The sequence below is a fragment of the Jaculus jaculus genome, chromosome 5, assembly GCF_020740685.1.
Source record: "Jaculus jaculus isolate mJacJac1 chromosome 5, mJacJac1.mat.Y.cur, whole genome shotgun sequence".
NCBI classification, from domain to species: domain Eukaryota; kingdom Metazoa; phylum Chordata; class Mammalia; order Rodentia; family Dipodidae; genus Jaculus; species Jaculus jaculus.
This window is the reverse complement of record NC_059106.1, coordinates 61,941,890-61,963,936: the sequence shown is the minus strand read 5'-3', so window position 1 is coordinate 61,963,936 and position 22,047 is coordinate 61,941,890. Positions and strand designations below refer to the sequence as shown.

At 45.5% G+C, this 22,047-nt stretch overlaps 1 protein-coding gene across 4 annotated transcripts in view; it reads left to right on the top strand.

Annotated features, from left to right (window-relative positions):
* Positions 1–22,047, top strand: part of Mecr (mitochondrial trans-2-enoyl-CoA reductase) — a 47,081-nt gene that overhangs the window by 9,596 nt on the left and 15,438 nt on the right. For all 4 annotated transcript variants that reach the window (XM_045149742.1, XM_045149740.1, XM_004671266.2 and 1 more), the window contains exons 2-3: positions 15,641–15,738; positions 16,172–16,303. In XM_045149742.1, coding sequence (XP_045005677.1) covers positions 15,693–15,738; positions 16,172–16,303 — 178 coding nt within the window. In that variant the 5' untranslated portion in view covers positions 15,641–15,692. The remainder of the gene's footprint in view (positions 1–15,640; positions 15,739–16,171; positions 16,304–22,047) is intronic.

Sequence of the window (22,047 nt, the reverse complement as noted above, 5' to 3'; positions counted from 1 at the left end):
GGCTTATAAAAAACAACTTTTGAGTTTTCAAATATTAATAGATGTACACATAACTAGCCATTCAAAAGAGCTGGTAGGGGGTTGGAAAGATGGCTCAGCTGTTAAATAAAGGTACTTGCTTGCAAAGCCTGACTGCAGAGTTTGATTCCCCTCTGTAGCAGGCAGCTTCAGGTTCACTGAGATGAACTTTCAGACCAGACACAGTTATGGAGGAAGGGATATTTAATGAAGCTTACAGATCCAGAGGAAGTTCCATAAATGGCAGAAGAAGCTGGCCTGCCTTCACAGGTTCAAGCAGAGAGAGAGAGAGAGAGAGAGAGAATTACAAAGCCAAAAGCCATATAGCGCAGCACACTTCAGGAACTCCAGCTAGGCACACTTTAGATTGTAATCTGAAACCTACCACCACACCTTAGATCCGCCCAGTGACACTGCCTCCAGCCAGATGGCTGCAGATGCAAACTACAAACAAATAAAAAAACTGAATATATTGGGGACCATCTATTCAAACCACCACATTCTGCCCCTGGCCCCCAATAGATTTATAACCATCACACATTGTAAATTGTACTCAGTTCAATTTCAAAGGTCCCCACATTCTTGACCAATTTAAGATATTAAAACCTGTAAAATCAAACAAGTTAAACATTTCTAACATATATAAAGGCACAGAGTAAACATTTTCAACAGGCATAAGGCATAGCAAGGAGAGACTAAAACAATGCAAACTCTACCACCATCAAACAAACATCAAACTTCTGCAGTTTAAGGTCAATATAACCAAAAACTGACAGTCTCCAGATTTTCCAGTTCCCTCCAGCTGGGCAGAATAGCCAGGGAACACTTCCATCCTTAGCCAACAGTATGCCATATGGTAGCCCTTGCATAGTCCTGGTATATCCAAAACATCTTCAGGTCTTCATGCAAACCACGGTCCATCTTCCAAAGGCTCTTTCAGCCTCTCAGGGCATCATGCCACATCTCAGCAGCAGCTCCTGGAACCTTGTGCAATTCATGACCACTCCACACATTTTTCATGCTTCTGAAACCAATACCAGGTGTGCAGGACACAGCCATATTCTGAATTCACAGATGAAATAAATCATCACCTTGAAAAGGAGGATCCTTCTCCAGTCAACTCTTTCCAAAAGAGTTTGCATCTATGAGAGTCCTTCCTCAGGCATCCTTTCCATGGTAAAGCAACTAGACAGTCTTCCTTTAATATTGCTAATGTGTTTGACAGTAGCGGATTCAGTAACCTAAAACCAGTCTCAGTGTCTGTAATTTTAACTTGCTTGAGGTTTTCCAGCTTAAAATCTTAAATCTCTCAGTCCAATATCTCTAGCCAAGCACATCAATCCATTACAAATGTAACCTTGATCAAACTCTCTGGGTCTCAGCAGCAGAACACAGCCAGCCCTTATGCCAGTAGCCCAGTTCCAACAAAGTCCTCTGTAGGCTTTCCTTCCCCTTAGAAAGCTCATAAGCCAAGCTTCGAAGTTCAATGCTGTCTGCACTTAGCATTCCCAAACTCTGATCAGAATAGCCCACAAAACATGGCTTACCATTCCAGAAGGCATCTTCAGTTGCAAGCACCAAATCCATGCCCATTGCTCCAAAACAAAGGTTCCAAAAGCTCAACATCCACATGGTCAGGTTCATCTCACCCCACTCCTGGTACCAAGTTCTGTAGCAGGCAGCTTCAAGTTCACTGAGATGAACTTTCAGACCAGACACAGTTATGGAGGAGGGATATTTATTGAAGCTTATAGATCCAGGGGAAGTTCCATAAATGGCAGAAGAAGCTGGCCTGCCTTCACAGGTTCGAGCTGAGAGAGAGAGAGAGAAGTACATGCCAAAAAGCCAAAAGCCATATAGCACAGCACACTTCAGGAACTCCAGCTAGGCACACTTTGCATATCTTTAGATTGTAATCTGAAACCCACCACAACACCTTAAGATCTACCCAGTGACACTGTTTCCAACCAGATGGCTGCAGATGCAAACTACAAACAAATTAAAAAAAAAAACTGAATATATTGGGGGCCATCTATTCAAACCACCACACCCTCCATACCCATGTGAAGCCAGATGCAAAAAGTGGCACATGCATCTGGAGTCTGTTTTCAGTGGCAAGAGGCCTTGGTGCACCCATTCCCTCTCTTTCTACATGCAAATAAATAAAATAAACAATTTGTTTTTAAAGAGTTGTGGCCTGGAGAGATGACTTAGCAGTTAAGGCACTTGCCTGTGAAGCATAAGGACCCAGGTTCTATTCCACAGTACTCACATAAGCCAGATGTACAAGGTGGTGTGCTTATCTAGAGTTTGTTTGCAGTGACTAGAGACCCTGGGGCTCCCATTCTCTATCTCCCTCCCCCACTTTCTGCTTTTTCCTTTCCCTCCTCTCCCTCTCTCTCTCTCAAATAAATATTTTTTTAAAATTTATGTAAAATGCTAATAAAAATTTTAAAAACAAAAAATAAAAAAAGTTATGTAGCCCAGTGTGATGGTGTACGCCTTTAATCCCCAGCACTCAGGAGGCAAAGGTAGAAGAATCAGGAATTCAAGGCCACCCTGAGACTACATAATAAATTCCAGGTCAGCCTGGGCTAGAGCAAGATCCTACCACTAAAAACTGGAAACAAAAAAGAAGAAAAAAATGGGGGGGGGGTGCTGGCAAGATGGTTTAGTAGTTAAGCACTTCCCTGCAAAGCCAAAGGACCCATGTTTGAGTCTCCAGGACCCATGTAAGCCAAATGCATAAGGTGGCACATGCATCTAGAGTTCATTTGCAGCAGCTGGAGGCTCTGGTGCACCATTCTCTCTCTCTCCCTCTCCCTCTCTCTGTCAAATAAATAAAAATTAAAAAAAAAAAATTTAAGAGTTGTTAGGGTTGCTGGAGTTTAGCTAAGGTGAAACTCAGAACCGGGGACATTAGAATACTTGGAAACAAATATTTTTCCTAACTTGGTTTAGCTGTGAATTTGGCAAGTTTACTGAAGTTCTCTGCACCTCATATTTTCTTCTCTAAATTAATAAATTATATTTATTGAGGGAAGGAAAGTGAATACACCACTTGGTCTGAGAGCCCATGTGGTAGGCCTGGAAAAAATATAAAAAGAGAGAGAGGAAAGAAAAGAAAGTACAAACAGTTCTTGCCATGTGGAGGGCAGGAGGGGAGGAAGAGCCCATGTGGGAGGAGAAGTTAGGGGGGTGGACTGAGATGAGGGCAAACTCAGCAGAACTGGAGGTACAGGAGTGGTCAGGCAGCCCAGAGCCTCCTATTTTCAAATGGAGACAATACAGATACAGTTTACAGGGTTAACCAGCTAAGAATGATCTAATGCTGTCCACCAGAAAGCACCAGATACTCCCTTGTAGCGCTTTGTTTCCAGCTCTTTGATCACTGCCAATGTGGAATTACTATAATGGTTTAAAAACAGGTTAGATGTTTTGATAGGCACAGAGGATAAGCCTTAGATAAATCCAAGGTCATGCACTCAGTCCAGCCACCTTTAGAACAGTTTAAAAGAATATCAAGCATGTACTTGAGCTGCTGAGGCAGAGGGGTCCACAAGTTCCAGGCCAGCCTGGGTAACACTGTTGTAAAAACTAAAGGCAGGAAGGTAGATAAAGGAGGGAAAAGAGAAAAGCTGAGCATAGTGGTTCAGGCCTGTAATCCCAGCTTGGGAGGTGGTGCGGATCTTGAGAGTGATGGGGCTTCTCTTAGCCCAGGTGGGTTGGACTCAGGTGGTATCTCATGCCAAAGAACAATGAAGGAATTTGGGCAAGGGGTGAGGAGCATACAAGTAGACTTTATTAAGGAAAACATAGAAAAGCCTCCTAAGGGCGGAAGGGTTTCCAAGAAGAAATCAAGGGGGGGATTGTTGGATCAGGGGCTTGGGGCTGGAAACATAGAGGTGGAAAAACCCCAAAGTGTCAGGACAAGGCATGCTTAGGATGCATACAAAGAAGAGAAAGAAAAAAGGAAAAATTACACTTTTGAGTTAGAACTCAGAAAAGCAGACAGTCTCAGCTGTAAGAGTCTGGGAGCAACTGCACCAAGGGAGGGGCTTCTTGGGATATAGGACATTTTCTCACTAAGAGGATAACTATTGCTGGGTGTGGTGGTGCACACCTTTAATCTCAGCTCTTGGGAGGCAGAGATAGGAGGATTGCCATGAGTTCAAGGCCATGCTGAGACTATTTCAGGTCAGCCTGGGCTAGAGTGAAACCCTACCTTGGGGCGGGGGGCGGAGAGGATAACTATTCCTCCCACCTCTGCAATATGCCTGTGGGTGAGGGGTTGTCTCTACCTGGTGAGTGATTGAGAGGCTCAAAGACAGGAGGAAGTGGCTCTTCCCTTCCTAATGTTACCAGGGAAGCAGGAAGGGAGGTCCTTTCTTCAATGCCCTGTAAGCCTAATACCTGCCTACCAACAACATTCCCCCCTCATGAGTTTAGACCCTAAAATCATTCAGGAGATGAGCAGCAACTCAGGCTCGCTCTTTCAGGCTGAAGCAGGGCATAGAGTGGACTTTCAGGAGGACAATCTAAGGAGAACCAGATAGGTGGAGTGAGATTGTTATAGGACCATCTGCAGATGATTGTCTGTGAGAAACAGGAGATAAAGTTATACAAGGTCTAGAAATTAATATGGTTACTGTTACGATCATAATAGATATAACCTACTTCTGCCAGAAAGATTCAGAATTCTGTTTTTTGAGGTAGTGTCTCTCTCTAGTCCAGGGTGTAGTCTCAGGGTGGCCTTGAACTCATGGTAATCCTCCTACCTCCCCCTCCAGAGTGCTGGAATTAAAGACAAAAGCCACTATGCTGGCTAAAGGATATGATTTTAAAGTTGTTCACCAAAAGGGATGGTGTTTGACATGCTTGAATCTGAATTAAAGGAGACATTAGAATCATCTGGAATATACATATTTATAAAACATTATGTTTACAGTTGGGAGAGGCACAAGAACTAAATTCTCTTGGGCCCGAGTTCAAGGCCAGCCTAGGCTGCATGAGACTGTCTCAAAAGAGATTAAACAGCTATGTATGTTGGCTCATGCTTGTATTCCCAGCCTAGTCTACATAGCAAGTTCCAAGCCAGCCAACTAGGACTATATAGCAGAACCCTGGGACTCAAAAAATGAAAGGGCAGGGTTGGAGAAGAGGAAATGAACAAGATGCATTTATGTGGGTATGGGGAATGAAACTAAGGTCATTGTTGGGCTTTGCAGGCAAGCACCTTAACTGCTAAGCCATCTCTCCAGCCCCAAATTATATTTTTATTATATATATTTTGATCATGTCAGGGGTGACATCTTCCTGAGGCCTTTGCTGCAGTGAGCTGATAAAGCACATGTCCACTTTCAGAAAAGCACCCTCAGTAAGTGTGGTATGGTGCTGCTTCCTGCAGGCTTGTCATTTATGTTACTGGTGTAGGACCTGCCACCAAAAAGCCGCTCCCAAAATGTTAGGTGAACCTGACCTTCATTTCCTTAACAAAAGTGCCTTTTATTGAGTTCTACCTGGGGCAGTTAGACAGCTGAATATAGTTGTCTTCTGATTGGTTCCCTCCTCCAGAAAGGCAGGGAAGCTGGAATCCAATGGTCTGTCTGCTAGGAAGAGATGCCTCTGTTGCCTCCTTATGAGGCCTCCTCAGTTCCCTGTTCCAAGCATGACACTTCTGCAAAGCATTGTGTTTGACCTTGGCTTCACTACTTGGTCACATGGGGTACTTTGAGATACTATTTCCAGCCTTTACCCCTAAAATACTTGGTAGAACTGGAGTGGCCAGGAGCACCTGGGGTTTTGTGTTTTTGTTGTTTTTTAAGCTGGTAGGTTTCTAGGTGACTTCTGCCCCACCAGGATTGAAAACAGTGCCTTGTGGATAGATGGCTAGGCTAATAGTAATCTTCCTCAGTCTAGAAGGATACTTCCCTTCTGACCTACATTCAGGCAACTTTGTTTGCATTTGGGCTGAGGCCAGTGACTGGAATTCTCTTTGTAGTCTTGTCTTAGGAGGTCTAGGGTAACCACAGTCACAGAAAGAATCGGGTGTTGTTTACACATCCTAGTGACCGGGTGTCTGGATCAGGTCACACCAATAAGGTCAAGGAACTACCCAGAATCCACACAACATTCCCCACACGGGTGTGTGTTGTGTTGTTTGCATGATAGCCAGGGCTCTGCAAGCTGGAAGAAAGGAATGAAAATTAAGTAAGGATTGAACTCCTGATCTCCATGAAGCTAAGACTACAGAATTACAACAGTCTAGAAATTTCTAAGGTCCCCATGGCCACTGTCCCTTATGCAGAGCTCTGGATTCTCTTTAATATTTTTTTAAATATTTATTTTAGAGACAGAGAGAATTGGCACGCCAAGGCTTCAGCCACTAATATTGAACTCCAAATGTTTGTGCCACCTTGCACTTGCCTCCCATCTGTGCATATGGCTTACATGGGATCTGGAGAATCCTACATGGATTCTTAGGCTCTGCAGGCAAGCCATCTCTTCAGCCCTAGTATTTTATTATTTATGTGAGAGAAAAAGAGATAGGTAGTGAGTGAGAGAGAATGGGCATGCCAGGGCTTTCAGCCACTGCAAACAAACTCCAGACACATGTGTTATCTTGTGCATCTGGCATACGTGGGTCCTGGGGAATCAAACCTGGGCCCTTTGGCTTTGCAGGCAAGCTCCTTAACTGCTAAGCCATCTTTCCAGCCCAGAGGACCCTTTTTCATAATCACAGAAGAAAGTGGACTTAGTCCTCTTTAACGGAGGAAGTTAGCTGGCATTGATTTTTCTAAGTGTATTAAGTGCTGCACATTTGTGGTCTCTGCCCCAGGAAAGCCCCAGTGGGCTAAGTGCTATGATGAGATAAGTTCAGAATGTGGTGGGCACCCAGAGAGAAGTGTCTTCTTACCCAAGGGAGGTCACTTGCACAGGAGATGGGGTGAACAATATGTGAAGAGAGAATGTTTCAACCAGAAGAGCCTGCATGTGCAAAAGGCCAGAGGGACTTAGTACCCAATCCTGGGTAGGGCCTTTCTCTGAACTGGCCCAGAGGGGACTAGCCAGAGGTCACATGCTGATTACACATTCTGAAACACTTCTTATGGGCTGTGGAGATCGGAGGAAGGCCCTCCTCTCCTTTCCTCCTTGCCTCTATAGGTGAGCTGGAATTCCACGTAGGGGTTTTCCCCTTCCCTAAGCCTAGGGGCAATGCTGTCACTCAGCAAGTCCAAGTCGCATTTCTGGCTGCCCCACCCCTTGCCCACTGCAGCAGCTCTCTAGCATGCTTCTAAGGTGAAGTCAGTAGGGTCCTTTTTGTTTTGTTTTGGTTTTGGTTTTTCAAGGAAAGGTCTCATTCTGGCCCACGCTGGCCTGGAATTAACTATGTAGTCTCAGGGGGGCCTCAAACTCACAGCAATCCTCCTACCTCTGCCTCCCAAATGCTGGGATTAAAGGCGTGTGCCACCATGCCTGGCTGGGTCCTCATTTTAGAAGCAGACAATCAGAGAGGACACAAAGTTCAACTGACTTGGGATGTTTAACTGGGGACCACTTACAAGAGCAGTGGTCTGAATTCCAGCTCCATCTCCCCATTCTCTATCCCTTGATTAAAGGTCTTGGAGGCAGAAGTAGTGCGTGCCTTTAATCCCAGCACTCAGGAGGCAGAGTTAGGAGTTCAAGGCCATCCTGAGATTTACATAGGGAATTCCAGGTCAGCCAGGGCTAGAGTGAGACCCTTGCTCAAAAAAAATAAAATAAAATAAAAAATAAGGGCTGGAGAGATGGCTTAGCAGTTAAGGCATTTGTCTTCAAAGCCAAAGGACCCTGGTTTGATTCCCCAGCACCCACATAAACCAGATACACAAGGGAGCACATGCATGTGGGGTTCATTTGCAGTGGCTGGAAGCCCTGGCGCACCCATTCTCTCTTTCCCTGCCTCTTTCTCTGTCTTTCAAATGAATAAAAAATAAACTAAATAAATAAAGGGCTTAACCATCATCAACAGGGTGAATCTGGGCAAGCTGGCTATCCCCCTGCTCCTGTGCCAGTAACAGACCCAGCACCCTTTCCTGCCAAGACCATGTCAGTAAGCTTTCTGTCACTGTAGCAAAATGCCTGAGAAAACTTACAAAGAGAAAAATGCTGTTTTAAAAAACTCAATTTTGGAGGTCCTGGTTCACGACTGAGCAGTTCCATTGTTTTGGGGGTATGGGCCTGTAGCAAAACTACTTCCCTTATCATGAGACAAAGAGGAAAATGACATGAAGGCCTTCTACTAGGCCCTACCTCTTATAAGTTCCACCACTTCCCAGTAGTGCCCTGGGCCAAACCTTTAATACAGGCACATTTAAGATCTTAACTGTAGCAGACCATCCTCAGCATGATACTGCAACCACAGAAGCCATGAGAAATGAATCCTCATTTTCCCAGTCTTCCAGCGCTGGCCATTCCATGAAAGTCACACAGCCACTGCATGACCTGCTCACCAGTTGTTGCTCCAGCTACTTGGGAGCCTGAAGCAGGACAACTGCTTGAGCCCAGGAGTTCAAGGCCAGCTTGGGCAACATAGTAAAACCCTGTCTTAACAAAAAGAGCTATAGGATATAGCTCAGTAGAGAGCTTGCCCAGCATGTGTGAGGCTCTGAGTTCCCGCCATGAAAAGAAAAGGAGGAATGTTCTACTAGCAGACCAAAAGATAAGTACTGAATGGAAGGAAGGCAGGATTGCTTCGAGGTAGGGAGACCAGATGTGGCCCATCCAGGCAGGTATGTGTGCCTGGCAGCCTGAAAAAGTTCTGGTACCCAAGAGCCCAGGACTATCCTTTTGACCCCCACAGCTTAGGCCACCAACATTCCCTGATGGGTTGGGGGCCATGAAGTCACAGGCTAGGAGCCGAAGAACTGGATCGCTCACAGTTGCCACTTGTGTCCCGCATATTAATTATTAGGAAGAGCACAGCAGGCACTTGACTGTGTCACAGAAGGCAGCTTGTTGACCACTGGGACTGCAGGCAGGCTGTGGAGCACCACCAAGGCATCCGTCATCTTCACTCAGTGCCCAGGATGTGACTTGCGGTCCTCGCTCACCTGCCAAGCAGACGAGGCAGTCTGGCCACTGACACTCTGCCTGGGCTTGCTTAAAATGATACTGACAAATGTGGGGTGGTAGAGTGGAAGGTGAAAGATAAGTACAAATGGTTGCTAATTAAATGTGGAAGGCAAGAAAGAGCTCTTAGGGCAGAGCTAGCCAGCGCACACCTTGCACAGCAATAGAACCAAGCTAGTCCTCAGGGGACTGAGCTCTTTTCCCCCCTCTCTCAAAAGGTTCTTTATTCTGCCTGCTTTTGTCTCCCTTGTACTTCATATGGGATCACAGGTGTACAGCCTCAGCTCAAAGGAGCCATTGTAGTCTTATCCAGCCTGGGATCTGTTGATTGAGACAGCGGCATCCCTCGGAGTTGCATGGCGCCGTCACTCTCACGAGGGAGAGATATGAACAGGAGTGGAGCGATGACTTGAGCTCGAGCCAGGCTGTGTTTGGGTGCCTCATTTGAGCCCTAAAACCAGTCATCGAGTTTCCCTTGGTGAATTTTAAAAGGAAGAAAGCAACAGGAAAGGAATTGCTATCATCGCACCAGACGACCAGCTCCTGGAATTCAGACCTAGCCCCATTCTCCTTGTCTGTGCAGAATGGTATCCTTGACGACGCTCTCGGTAGGAATAACTGTGTCTGTGCTATTGATGGCATTCCATGGGGCAGGCTGGGGCCAGTCTGCTGATGAGATGCAGCTGGACCAACACGCCTCACCCCAGGCAGATAACATGTCAGGCCTGCCCCTCCCCCTGCCCACCTGTGCTTGCAGCTTCCTCTCAGCATCTTCTAGACTCTTGTCTCTGCCCCTCCCTACCCACTTTTCCACCCACTTCAGTGAATCTCAGCTGGCACCAGGCAACTGAGCTCCCCAGAAGACAAACAAGAGAACCAATATGCTATTCTTTCTGTTATTTGGGGGCAAATTCTGTGAAGTCATGGTCCCAGCCCAAGTGGGAAGCTGAACCAAGTCACATGGGCTTCTTCACTATAGGACTTTCTAACACTGACAGTCACATGACTCTTGGAGCGTTAGTAGGCAGCAGTTCCCAAAGGCCCTGGACCCAGAATTCCTCCAACACAGCATAGCAGGTGCTGCCAGGGTTCAGCCCCCTGAGCTTTGGTGTCTAGCTTAAGAGAAAGACTTGTAACTTTTAGCAGTTGCCTACTGTCTCCAAGCCTCAGTGTCCTCCAGTTTTTAGCCAGCATGATTGTAGCCTACACAGAAGTATTGAGAGGACTAAGCAGCATGGTGAGTGTAAAATGACAGAAGACTGTCAGTGTTAGTTATTTCATTGTCCAGCCAAGTGACCCAGAGTAAGTTTTTCTCTCTCTACACACCACTACATTCAGCCAACTTGCAGCTCTTTCTGGTCTAGCCCAGGGCATTGCCTGCTGTCCATCTGCAGATAGCCCACATCAAACTCCAAATGCAGTATCTCTGTGGCCACTGCACATACACGTTACTTCCTCTCTATCTTCACATCCAGGAGTCCACACAAGATCTGGGAGTCATGAAAAACTTCAGCTCCCTCTCTCCATATGTGATCAGTCACCTGGTGACATTCATGTTCATATTTAAGAGATTTTGAGATTGAGCTTGTCAGTGCATACCTGTAATCCTGACACTGAGGAGGCTGAGTCAGGATTGCAAGTTCAAGGCTACCCTTCCTGTATAGCGATTTCCAGGCCAGCCTCAAAAAAAAAAAACCAACAGTTTGGGCTGGAGAGATGGCTTAGCGGTTAAGCGCTTGCCTGTGAAGCCTAAGGACCCTGGTTTGAGGCTCGGTTCCCCAGGTCCCACGTTAGCCAGATGCACAAGGGGGCGCACGCGTCTGGAGTTCGTTTGCAGAGGCTGGAAGCCCTGGCGCTCCCATTCTCTCTCTCTCTCCCTTTATCTGTCTTTCTCTCTGTGTCTGTCGCTCTCAAATAAATAAATAAATAAAAATTAAAAAATTAAAAAAAAAAAACCAACAGTTAAAAAAAAAAAAACTCACCTGGTGGGATGGCACACACTTTAATCCCAGCACTCAGGAGGCAGAGGTAGGAGAATCACCGTGAGTTCAAGGCCACCCTGAAACCACACAGTGATTTCAGGTCAGCCTGGGCTAGAGTAAGACCCTACCTTGAAAAAGAAAAAGAAAAAATCCTCTGAATTAAATTTACTTGAGTTTTCCAAAATTCTTTTTCACTGAATGGGTGGTCCTTTTCAGCTCATTGTCCCCACAGTTTCCTTGGACATTCATCCTGCTGACAACACTGCCGTGTGTGCCACAAGCTGTGACAGACAGAATCTAGCCAGTGGGGTCTAGTGCTGTCCATGACCAATGGAGGCTCATGCCATCTTCCCAGCTGCTCAGCAACTGAGGCAGCGTTCAGCCCCACACTGCCCATTTCACCCCAGATCTGTGCTCTGCCCCTCCCTCCTTTGTGAGTGGAGGTTGGCCTTATTCTCACCTCCACTGCAATCATCTACCTTCTTAAAAAATATTTTATTTGCCAGTGGAGTAGCACACGCCTTTAATCCCAGCACTCGGGAAGCAGAGGTAGAAAGATTGCCGTAAGTTTGAGGCCACCCTGAGAATACATTATGAATTCCAGGTCAGTCTGAACTAGAGCAAGACACAGGTAGAGACAGAGAGAATGGGTATACCAGGGCCTCCAGCCACTGCAAATGAATTCCAGACACATGTACCACCTTGTGCATCTGGCTTTACATGGGTCCTGGGGAATCCAGCCTGGGTCCTTTGGCTTTGTAGCCAAGTGCCTTAACCATTAAGCCATTCTGCCCTCATCTAGTTTTTTAGCAGTGCAGGCTGATTGTGTGCTGATGCATAAACTAACTTCTCTGCTCCCCACTTTGGTTTTTTTTTTAATTTTTTTTTTGTTTTTGTTTATTTATTTGAGACCAACAGACATAAAGAGAAAGAGACAGAGAAAGAAAAAGAGAGAATGGGTGCACCAGTGGCTCCAGCCACTACAAACGAAATCCATGTTGCTTATATTGGTCCTAGGGAATTGAGCCTCGAACCAGGGTCCTTAGGCTTCACAGGCAAGCACTTAACCTCTAAGCCATCTCTCCAGCCCCCCCCCCCTTTGTTTTTTGAGATGGGGGTTTCTCAGTCCATAGAGTAGGTTGGCCTAGAACACACCATAACTCAGGCTGACCTCACACTCATCAATCTTCTGCCTCAGTGCTAGGGTGGCAGGCCTGTGTCATCATGCCTGGCCCAAGCTCTCTTAAGAATAATTTCTTTTTGCATTTGAGCCCAACCTTTGAGGTAGTTTTTCTAAATAGTCTAGAACTAGAGACAACAGGTGTGGATGAAGCCAGTGATTGGAGCCTCTCCTGTCTCCCTAGGTGGCACACACGTTTATGCCACAGTTTCTCACTGGAGAGGAAAGGTTGATGCCACACTTGTGAAACACTGAGGTAAAAGAAAGACTCCAGGAGCTCCAAATCTTAACAGGGAGATGCACACACTGTCTGCATAAGCCAAGGAAGAGTTAGTGAAACACTCTGGACTGAAGCATCTGAAGGATTCAGACAAATCCATTCTCCTATCTGAGTTCGTGAATGCAGAAAGCTCTGAAGACTGACAATCTTTTTATAGCTCATTGAAGGTAAAACCTGGCTTAACATAAAGTTCTTCCTGGTCTTAATCTCTTACTTGATGTGAATATCCACATCTTTTACTGCAGAAACTATCGGATCACTGGAAGCTACAAGGAACTCATGGTTCTGAGCTCTGGAATACATCAGACCCCTAGAATTTTGGAAAGGAGATTTTTAACCTGTGTCTTATCTTGATAGTTAAAAAAAAAAAAATAGAGGGTTGGAGAGATGCTTAGCAGTTAAAGGCACTTGCCTGCAAAGCTTAAGGACCCAGGTTCAATTCCGCAATACCCATGTAAAGCCAAATGCACAAAGTGGCGCATGCATCTGGAGTTTGTTTGCAGTGGCTAAAGGCCCTGGGATGCCCATTGTCTCTCTAAATTTTTTTTGTAATGTTGAAAGGCTTCACAAATGAAGAAATAACTCACTTGAGATGGCCTTAAATGGTGTGGTTCCCCATGCTATGTCTCAGAAGCATTTAGAAAGTGATTGTTTGCCAGGGCCAGGAAAAGGACCAAAAGACAGCATAGAAAATTTGCTCTGGGTCTTGAAGGGTGAATTGAATTTCTTACTTCATAGAGAAGCTGTGGAAACAAGATTCTTGGCTGAGGGAGACGTGTGTAGAAATGTGCAGAAAAAAAAAATGTCTTTAAGCAGCTTGAGCTCATGGACTTTGTCAGCTTACAGGAAAAGTCTGATTATCTGTCAGAATGCAGGAGAGAAGCAGTGGGGATAACACAAAGGGGCAGCTAGTCCAAAATCTGCTCTGGGCAGGACTTTGGGATATAGACCTAATACATATGTCCAAAGAAACATCACAGAGGCAAGGGGAGGCCTCCCTTCAAGGTCTGCTGGGGAAGTCCTGGTGCCCACTGATCTCCCTTTCTCTTCCCTCAGGCTGGTGCAGCAAGAGGGCAACCCACCTGCCACGCCAGCCTGGGTTCATTTCACGGCCTTCTTCTTGGTCTGGGCTCAAGTCCTTAGACCTGGTGGTTTCTGTCAACATCAGATTGCAAGGTTCAGATCAGATAGGCCATCTAGTACTGTCAGTGGCCTTGAGCAAGTTATCTCTTCTGTGCCTTATTCCTCAGCTGTAAAAGTTGAACAGTAGTCTGAAAGCTATTGTAATAGTGTGAAGCCATGGAAGCTGACCTATAAAATACTTCCAAGGGAGCCTGGCTGGCTAGCCCTCAGTAAACAGCAGTTATTACTGTGGCAGGAACTCCCCTCCACCAGCTATGTTTGGACATGCCATCCTTACTACTTCTTTTCTTTTAGAAAGCCTTTCCTTTCTTCTGTCCCGGGTCTTCTCCTCCCCCCCCCCCCCCCGTTCCAGATGCTGATGTATAGTAATGTAAATCAGAGTGCCAGCTTTGGAAGTAGAGAAACCTGCCACTTGCCAGTTACCCAAGCCTCTGTATACCTTCTGTAATCTCAAGGAGCCACATTCCTTCTTGGACAACATGAGACTGTTAGTACCTTCCTCCCAGAAGTGTTATATGTTAAATTAAAGCCCTCAGCACAGGGCCTGGTGTATAAGAAATAGCTCATAAGTACCTGCCTCTATTAATATTAGTCGTACAAAGCATTTCTTGGAAATCACACTTTTACCCGAGTTCATATGTTGGTTCTCATTAAAAGGTGAGATTTCCACAGAAGTGGGTGGATTGCCTACCTTAGTGTGCTCATACCATGGCACAGTGCTAACTAAGCACCTCTGATTGGCAGTTATAGATGACGCTAGTAAGTAAAAATAAGGAACATTATTACTTAGTAAATAAATTTGGACAAAGAGAAGCATTGGAGTATGGAGAAAGTGAAGTGAGAGTGAGGTAGCTTCATGAGGTAGTTTAAGGTGACTGGGCCTCTGAAAGAAAAAGGAATGTTATTGGGCCTTTTTTTTTTTTCCAAGTCTCCACTTTGCTAGAGCTCAAAATATGATCTGACTTCTTATCTGTTCCCTAGATCTGTTTTTTCCACAAACAATCTGAGCCCCTCCTGGGAGGGAGGTCCCCTTTCCTAGAATTTAAATCTAATTCTGACATTGTATTTGGTCAAGTTTAGGCCCCAGAACTTGGCATCATGCTAGCCTCTTCCTGTGACAGCCTCTACCCCAGACCAATCAGCTGTTTCTCTGGCTTATGTGAACCAGAAGGTAAAGCCTACTACTGTAAGGTTATAAATATGCTCATGAAGGGAGGGCAAGCTCTCTTGGTGGCTTAGCGGTTTAAGGCATTGTTTGCCCGCAAAGCCAAAGGACCCAGGTTCTATCCTCCAGGGCCCACGTTAGCAAGATGCACAAGGAAGCACATGCGTCTGGAGTTCATTTGCAGTGGCTGGAGGCCCTGGCACACCCATTCTCTCACTCTTTCTCTCCCTCTTTCTCTGTCATATAAATAAAGAAAAATATAAAAAGAAGAAGAAGAAACCAGGCATGGTGGTGCATGCCTTTAATCCCAGCATTTGGGAGGCAGAGGTAAAAAGATTACTGGGAGTTCAAGGCTACCCTGAGACTACAGAGTGAATTCCAGGTCAGCCTGAGCTACAGCAAGACACTACCTTGGGGGAGTGGAGGAGCAGGTGGAGGCCTAGCATTCCCCAAATGTGCCTGTTTGGAAGAACCTTTTGTGATACCCTCATCTGGTGATGTTGGTTCAGTGTGACAGAATTGGGACTGAGCCTCATTAATAGCAAGCTATCACAAGATTCTTAGAGCCAGGCAAGTACTGGGAAATCCAGGGTTAGGACAGTACAGAGTTACTAGGAACAACACCTCTGCCAACAGAACTGAATCTCTGGGCACACATGGCAACTGAGACATGTTGCTGACCTACTTTGAGGAGACAATTTGAGTGGAAGGTACCCTGTCTAGCTTGGCTGATATTAGCATCTCTGTGGCTTTGTGCTTAGACTAAAGAACCTGGAGCTGGCTGCTGTGGGAGGATCAGACGTCCGTGTGAGGATGCTGGCGGCCCCTATCAATCCATCCGACATAAATATGATCCAAGGTAACCTTGGTTTCTGGAGCTTATGTTAATTGGCTTTTTCCGCTCAGCAGCCACCTCATTTCCCTTCCTCCTCAGGTGGGGGTATGAAATTCCTGGGATTAGCAATAACTGTTCTCCAGAGGAGCTGTCTGCATAAAGTGTCATACCCTCTATGGGTGTCTGCCCTCTCTGACAGACCCCTGATTATGCAGTAGGAAGTAAACAGACCCCTGGGGAGTATCTATGACATTTTGGGCTCCTTTCTTATGTAACTCATCCTCATAGTAATCATCTGTGCTAAAATATTAGCTCCTTAGACACATAAGGAAGCAGGGGTCCAGAACCTGACTAAGTGGACGACTAGTTAGAGACAGACTGACTGACCTCAGTGCCCAAGCCTTCGAGTTTAACTCCCAGATCTGACTGGATAACCCTCTGTGCTCTTCTCCCCCAGGGAACTACGGCCTCCTTCCCAAGCTGCCTGCTGTCGGAGGGAATGAAGGTGTTGGAGAGGTGATCGAGGTGGGCAGCAGTGTGACTGGCTTAAAGCCAGGAGACTGGGTGATCCCAGCAAATGCGGGTTTGGGTGAGTGTCCCTGGTGCCAGCGTCAGATCCTGGTTCATCCACTCTGGAGATGCCTACGCATTGGCTCAGAATAACTAAGTAGCACAGGGGTCATTGTTAAGCTCATAGGCCTGCTTCCAGGCAAGTCAGTTAAAAGACATTGGGTGTGTGTGTAGATGACAGCAAGCTGGTGGTGGCCACAGAAGGGATTCATCCTAGAATCTTCCAAGCCAGGTGCCAACCAGAGAAAATGAGTATTTTACATCATGGGGACTATCATTAACTCGTTTTTTTTTAGCAAGCAGTAAGCTCTGCAAAGCACTAAGTTCTGGGACATATGTCCATAGGGTCCTTTAGTGAAGACCACAGGTTAGTGAGAGTGGCCACCACTACACAGGTAAGTTCTACCATCTTTTGGTCATTTTGCTTGATTCCTGAGCTGCCTGGCTATGGCTCTGCCTGTAGACAGCCAGCTCTTTCCCACATGCAGCCAGTCTTAGGGGAACACAGGCCAGAGCTTGTGAACAGATATTTGCCAACTGAATCTCTCATTAAGAAACACTCAGAAGTGGGAGAGCTGGGCGGGGGGAGGGGGGCAGGGGCTAGAGAGAAGGCTTGGTAGTTAAGGCTCTTGCCTACAAAGCGAAAGGATTCTGGTTTGATTCTCCAAGACCCACATAAGCCAGATGCACAAGGTAGCACATGCATCTGAAGTTCATTTTCAGTGGTTAGAGGCCCTGGCATGCCCATTATCTCCCTCTATGTCTGCCTCTTTTTCTCTCAAATAAATAAATAAATAAAATATATCTTAAAAAGAAACACTCTCCTTCCCCTCTGCTTTATGGCCTGTGTAAGTCAGGAACACAGTGCAGTTTCCTCAGCTCTAAAGTAGGACCCATCATTGCTGATTTGCATATATTCTTTCACAGAGGGAATGTATGCACTGATTTTTGTAAATACTAAACTTCTGCATGCATAGGTCAGAAACTGGCAAAATTTGGGGGGGGGGGTGTATGTGTGTGTGTACACTCACATGTGCCAGGCTTGCAGATGGAGGTCAGAGGACAAATTCGGGTGTTAGTCCTTGCTTTCTACCTCATTTGAGGCAGGCCTCTGCTTTCACCACACTAGCTGGCCTGGGAGCTTCTTGTTCAAAGCACACTGGGATTACTAATGCCCACTGCCTCATCCAGCTTTATGGGTTCTGGGACTCTAAACTCAGGTACTCCTGCTTCCATAGTAAGTGCTTTATCCACTGAGCCATCTTCTCATCCTTTTGTTGTCATTTTGTTTGTTTCTTTGTTTTGAGACAGGGTCTCATGTAGTCAAGATTTTGCTATGTAGCTGAAGATAAATAACCTTGAACTGTGGGATTATAAGCATGTCCAACCACACCTAACCAGACCCTTTTTTTTTAATTTATTTGAGAGAGAGAGAATATTTTTTTTTAATTTTTATTTGTTTGAGAGAGAGAGAATAGGCATGCCAGGGCTTCCAGCCACCGCAAACAAACTCCAGATGCATGTGTCCTCTTGTGCATCTGGCTAACATGGGTCCTAGGGAATCAAGCCTCGAACTGGGGTCCTTAGGCTTCACAGGCAAGCGCTTAACCCCTAAGCCATCTCTCCAGTCCCAGACTTTTTTTATGAGAGAGAGAGAATTGATGCACCAGGGCCTCTAGCCACTGCCATCAAACTCTATACATGTGGGCTGGAGAGGTGGCTTAGCGGTTAAGCACTTGCCTGTGAAGCCTAAGGACCCTGGTTCGAGGCTTGACTCCCCAGGACCCACGTTAGCCAGATGCACAAGGGGGCGCACGCGTCTGGAGTTCGTTTGCAGTGGCTGGAGGCCCTGGCGCACCCATTCTCTCTCTCTATCTCTGCTTCTCTTTCTCTGTCTGTCGCTCTAAAATAAATAAAATAACAACAAAAAAAATAAATAAATAAATAAAATTTAAAAAAAAAAAAACTCTATACATGTGTACCACCCTATGCACATGCATCACCTTGTGTGCACGTGTCACCTTGCACGTCTGGTTTACATGGGTCTTAGGGAGTCAAACCTGGGTTCTTAGGCTTCACAGGCCAGCACCTTAACCGCTAAGCCATCTCTCCAATGTCAAACTTTTTTGTTTTTTTTTTTAAGGTAGGGTCTCACTCTAGCTCAGACTGATCTGGAATTCTCTTTGTCATCTTAGGATGGCCTCGAACTCACAGTGATCCTCCTACTTCTGCCTCCCAAGTGCTGGGATCAATGGTGTGCACCACCACACCCAGCAGTTAAACATTTTTTAAAGGACCTCAAAATAGTATGTGTTTTAAGTAAGTTACCTTCTCATTGTTAGAACAAAACACCCAACCAGAAGTAGATTATTGAAGGAATGGATGTATTCCTGGCTTACAGTTTTTAAGGGAGGTTTCATGTGGCAGGGAAAGCACGCAGGAGCAGACAGCCAGGCATCATATCTTCACAAACCAGCAGGGAAGAAGTGGCAAGAGTGAGCTTAATATAACAACTGCGGCTAGGCTAGAACACCCCAAGGCCTGCCCTCAGTGACACACCTCTTCCAGCAAGGCTCTACCTCCCAAAGGCAGTGCAAATTGAGGATTAAATATGAAGCTTATATGATGGAGAATGGAATTTCAAAGGGGAAAGTGTGGGGGTTGGGAGGGAATTTCCGTGGGATATTTTTTATAATCATGGAAAATGCTAATAAAAATTAAAAATAAATAAATAAATATGAAGCTTAATCATTGTCAGCCATATTGTTAATTCAAGGATAAAACAAATTGTAACCTTGAAGGGCAGGTTCCTTCCTTTCTGAAGAGTTTGTATTCCTACCAGTCTTCACCTGAGGCATTCTCTCCATTGTTTCATTGTAAAGCAGTTAGGTAATCTTCCTTAAGATTGGTAATGTGTTTGACAATAACAGCTTCAGTAATCTAAAACCAGTCTGTATGCCTATAAATTTTACTTATTTGAATTTCTCCAATTTTATTTTATTTTATTAAATTTTTTATTTTTAGGTTTTTTGAGGTAGGGTCTCACTCTAGCCCAGGCTGACATGGAATTCACTATGGAGTCTCAGGGTGACCTCAAACTCACAGCAATCCTTCTACCTCTGCCTCCCAAGTGCTGGGATTAAAGGCATGCGCCACCATGCCCAGCCTTTTATTTTTATATATTTTATTTATTTATTTGACAGAGAAAGAGGGCAAGAGTGAGAGAATGGGCACACCAGGACCTCCAGCCAGTACAAACGAACTCCAGATGTGTGCACCCCCTTGTGCATCTGGCTAATATGGGTCCTGGAGAATCAAACCTGGGTCCTCTGACTTTGCAGGCAAACTCCTTAACCACTAAAACATCCCTCCAGCCCCAAGTTTTAAATCTTACATCTCTCAATCCCATACCTTTAGCCAAGCACATCAGTCCATTACAAATTTAACCTTGATCAAACTCTCTGGGGCTGGGCAGCAGAATACAGCCAGCTCTTATGCCAGTAGCCAAGTTCCAACAAAGTTCTCAGCAGTCTTTCCTTCCCCTTTGAAAGTTCATAAACAAATCCTCCAAATAGAATTCTTTCTGCACTTAGCATTTTCAAACTCTTGCCAAAATAGTTCAGTTTGGCTTACTACTCTGGAAGGCATCTTCAGTTGGAAGTACCAAGTCCATGCCTATTCCTCTAAAACAAAAGTTTCAAAAGACCAAAATCGACATGGTCAGATTTATCACACAGCAACAACCCACTCCCTGATACCATTTTCTGTTATAGTCCACTTCACATCACTGGGATGAACTTCCAAGTGGACATAGTTCATGGGAGGAAGAGGGATTTGTTTGAAGTTTACAGATCCAGGGGAAGTTCCATAATGGCAAAAGAATCTGCCCCCTTTACCAAATATACACAGAGAGAAAACTCACCACCAGCACCACAAACTAGCACACTCCAGGAACCCCAGGCAGAGCTTAAGCACTCTGCATACCTTTAGGCTGTAATTCTGATCTGCCCCCAGCAGTCCCTTTATGGCTGGACCCCAGATATAACCCACCGTAATATCTCTTCCAGCCAGGTGGCTTGAAATTCAACTTACAGCTTTAATAATACATTTGAGTCTATTAAATTCAAACTACCATATTTGTAGACACTTAAGTCTAAGGAGGACATTTTACATTCAAATCACCACACAGACATAATCTCTTTTGTAAATACCCAACTCTGCTATTATAATAGCTGTAGCCACAAGTGAGCATAGTAATGTTCCAATAAAACTTTATTTATAAAAACAGCCACATTTGTTCCATGAGCCAAAAATTTCTTGAGTCACACATTAGAAGTTGTATTTATTCATGGTCAATTGTACATTAGTGACAAATGGGATTCCACAGAACTAGGGCTTGGAAATTAGGATCATTAAAGGAAACAAATGTGTCTTACACCCCTACTGCATACTAGGCACATTGATAGTCTCTAGATGACACTTAATCTCTCATTATGACATAAATATTCTCTATGTTTCACAGATCAGAAAACTGAATTCAAAGAAAAGTAGCATGATAAGTTGAAGTCACGCAACTAATGAGTGGCAGAGCCAAAGTTTTTCAGCAGGCCCTTCCAAATCCAAAGTCTAGGGTTTTCTGCTTGAAACCTTAAAGCCCTTGCTACTGACCCCAGGCACTGTCCCATTCTACCCAAGCTTTCTTGAGGAGAGGATTAGGGACTCCTTAACCCTAGCAATTCATGTCAAGGGCTGGATTTCCATGGCTGTGCTGATTTGAAACCAGGCTAGGTAAAGCGAAGGTGCCAAGGACCCCCAACTTCTCCATCTTTGATTTTCCCAGCCACAGATCTACTCTTGATTTTTCACGGTGGGTCTCACTGTAGTCCAGGCTGACCTGGAACTCACTATGCAATCTCAGGGTGGCCTTGAAATCACAGCGATCCACCAACCTCTGCCTCCCGAGTGCTGGGATTAAAGGCATGCACCACCACACCCAACTCCATATCTACTCTTAATACTGATATTCTTAACTTCCCCACTCAGTTCTGGTCCCCAGGCCCACGTTGTTTCCTCCTCCTGCAGCATAGTTGGTAATTGCTTAGGCCATTTCCCCTCCCCACAGCTGGACCACATGGTTCTAGCAAATGGGTAGTGAGGCCAGGCAAGGTGGCACATGCCTTTAATCCCAGCACTCAGGAGGCACGGTAGGCAGGTCTCCATGAGTTTGAGGTCACCCTAAGACTACATAGTGAATTCCAGGTCAGCCTGGGCTAGAATGAGACCCTACCTCGAAACAAACAAACAAAAAAAAGGAACCAAATGGATAGTGAGTAGGCAATCCAAGAGCTTTAGGAATTAGACCACAGGCCCTTGAGATGTCACAATACCAGGCACTAGGCCAACAAGACTCCAGAAAGTTTCTCTAAGGTGACATGATAAGGGTGTAGCAGAGCCAAAGCTTGAGTCTGACTCAAGTCCTGTCCCCTTCACATTGTCTTCACGCAGCCTCCTGCCTGTGCAAAAGGAAGTCTGTCCCCCAACACAGTCCTCACCAGATGGTATGGATCCTGTTTCATGCCCACTGCCAGTCTTGTTGAGGCAGCCTTGATCTGAGGCCACGAGCTCCTCAGCAGCCTCCTTCACTAGCTTCTGCTCCCACACCACCCTTCCCCAGTAAGTCTTTTCCTCAGCAGCAGTGATCTCAGTCTCCCTCAAAGCCTGTCAGAGATTTCCATTCTCTTAAGTACATCAGCTCTCCACAGC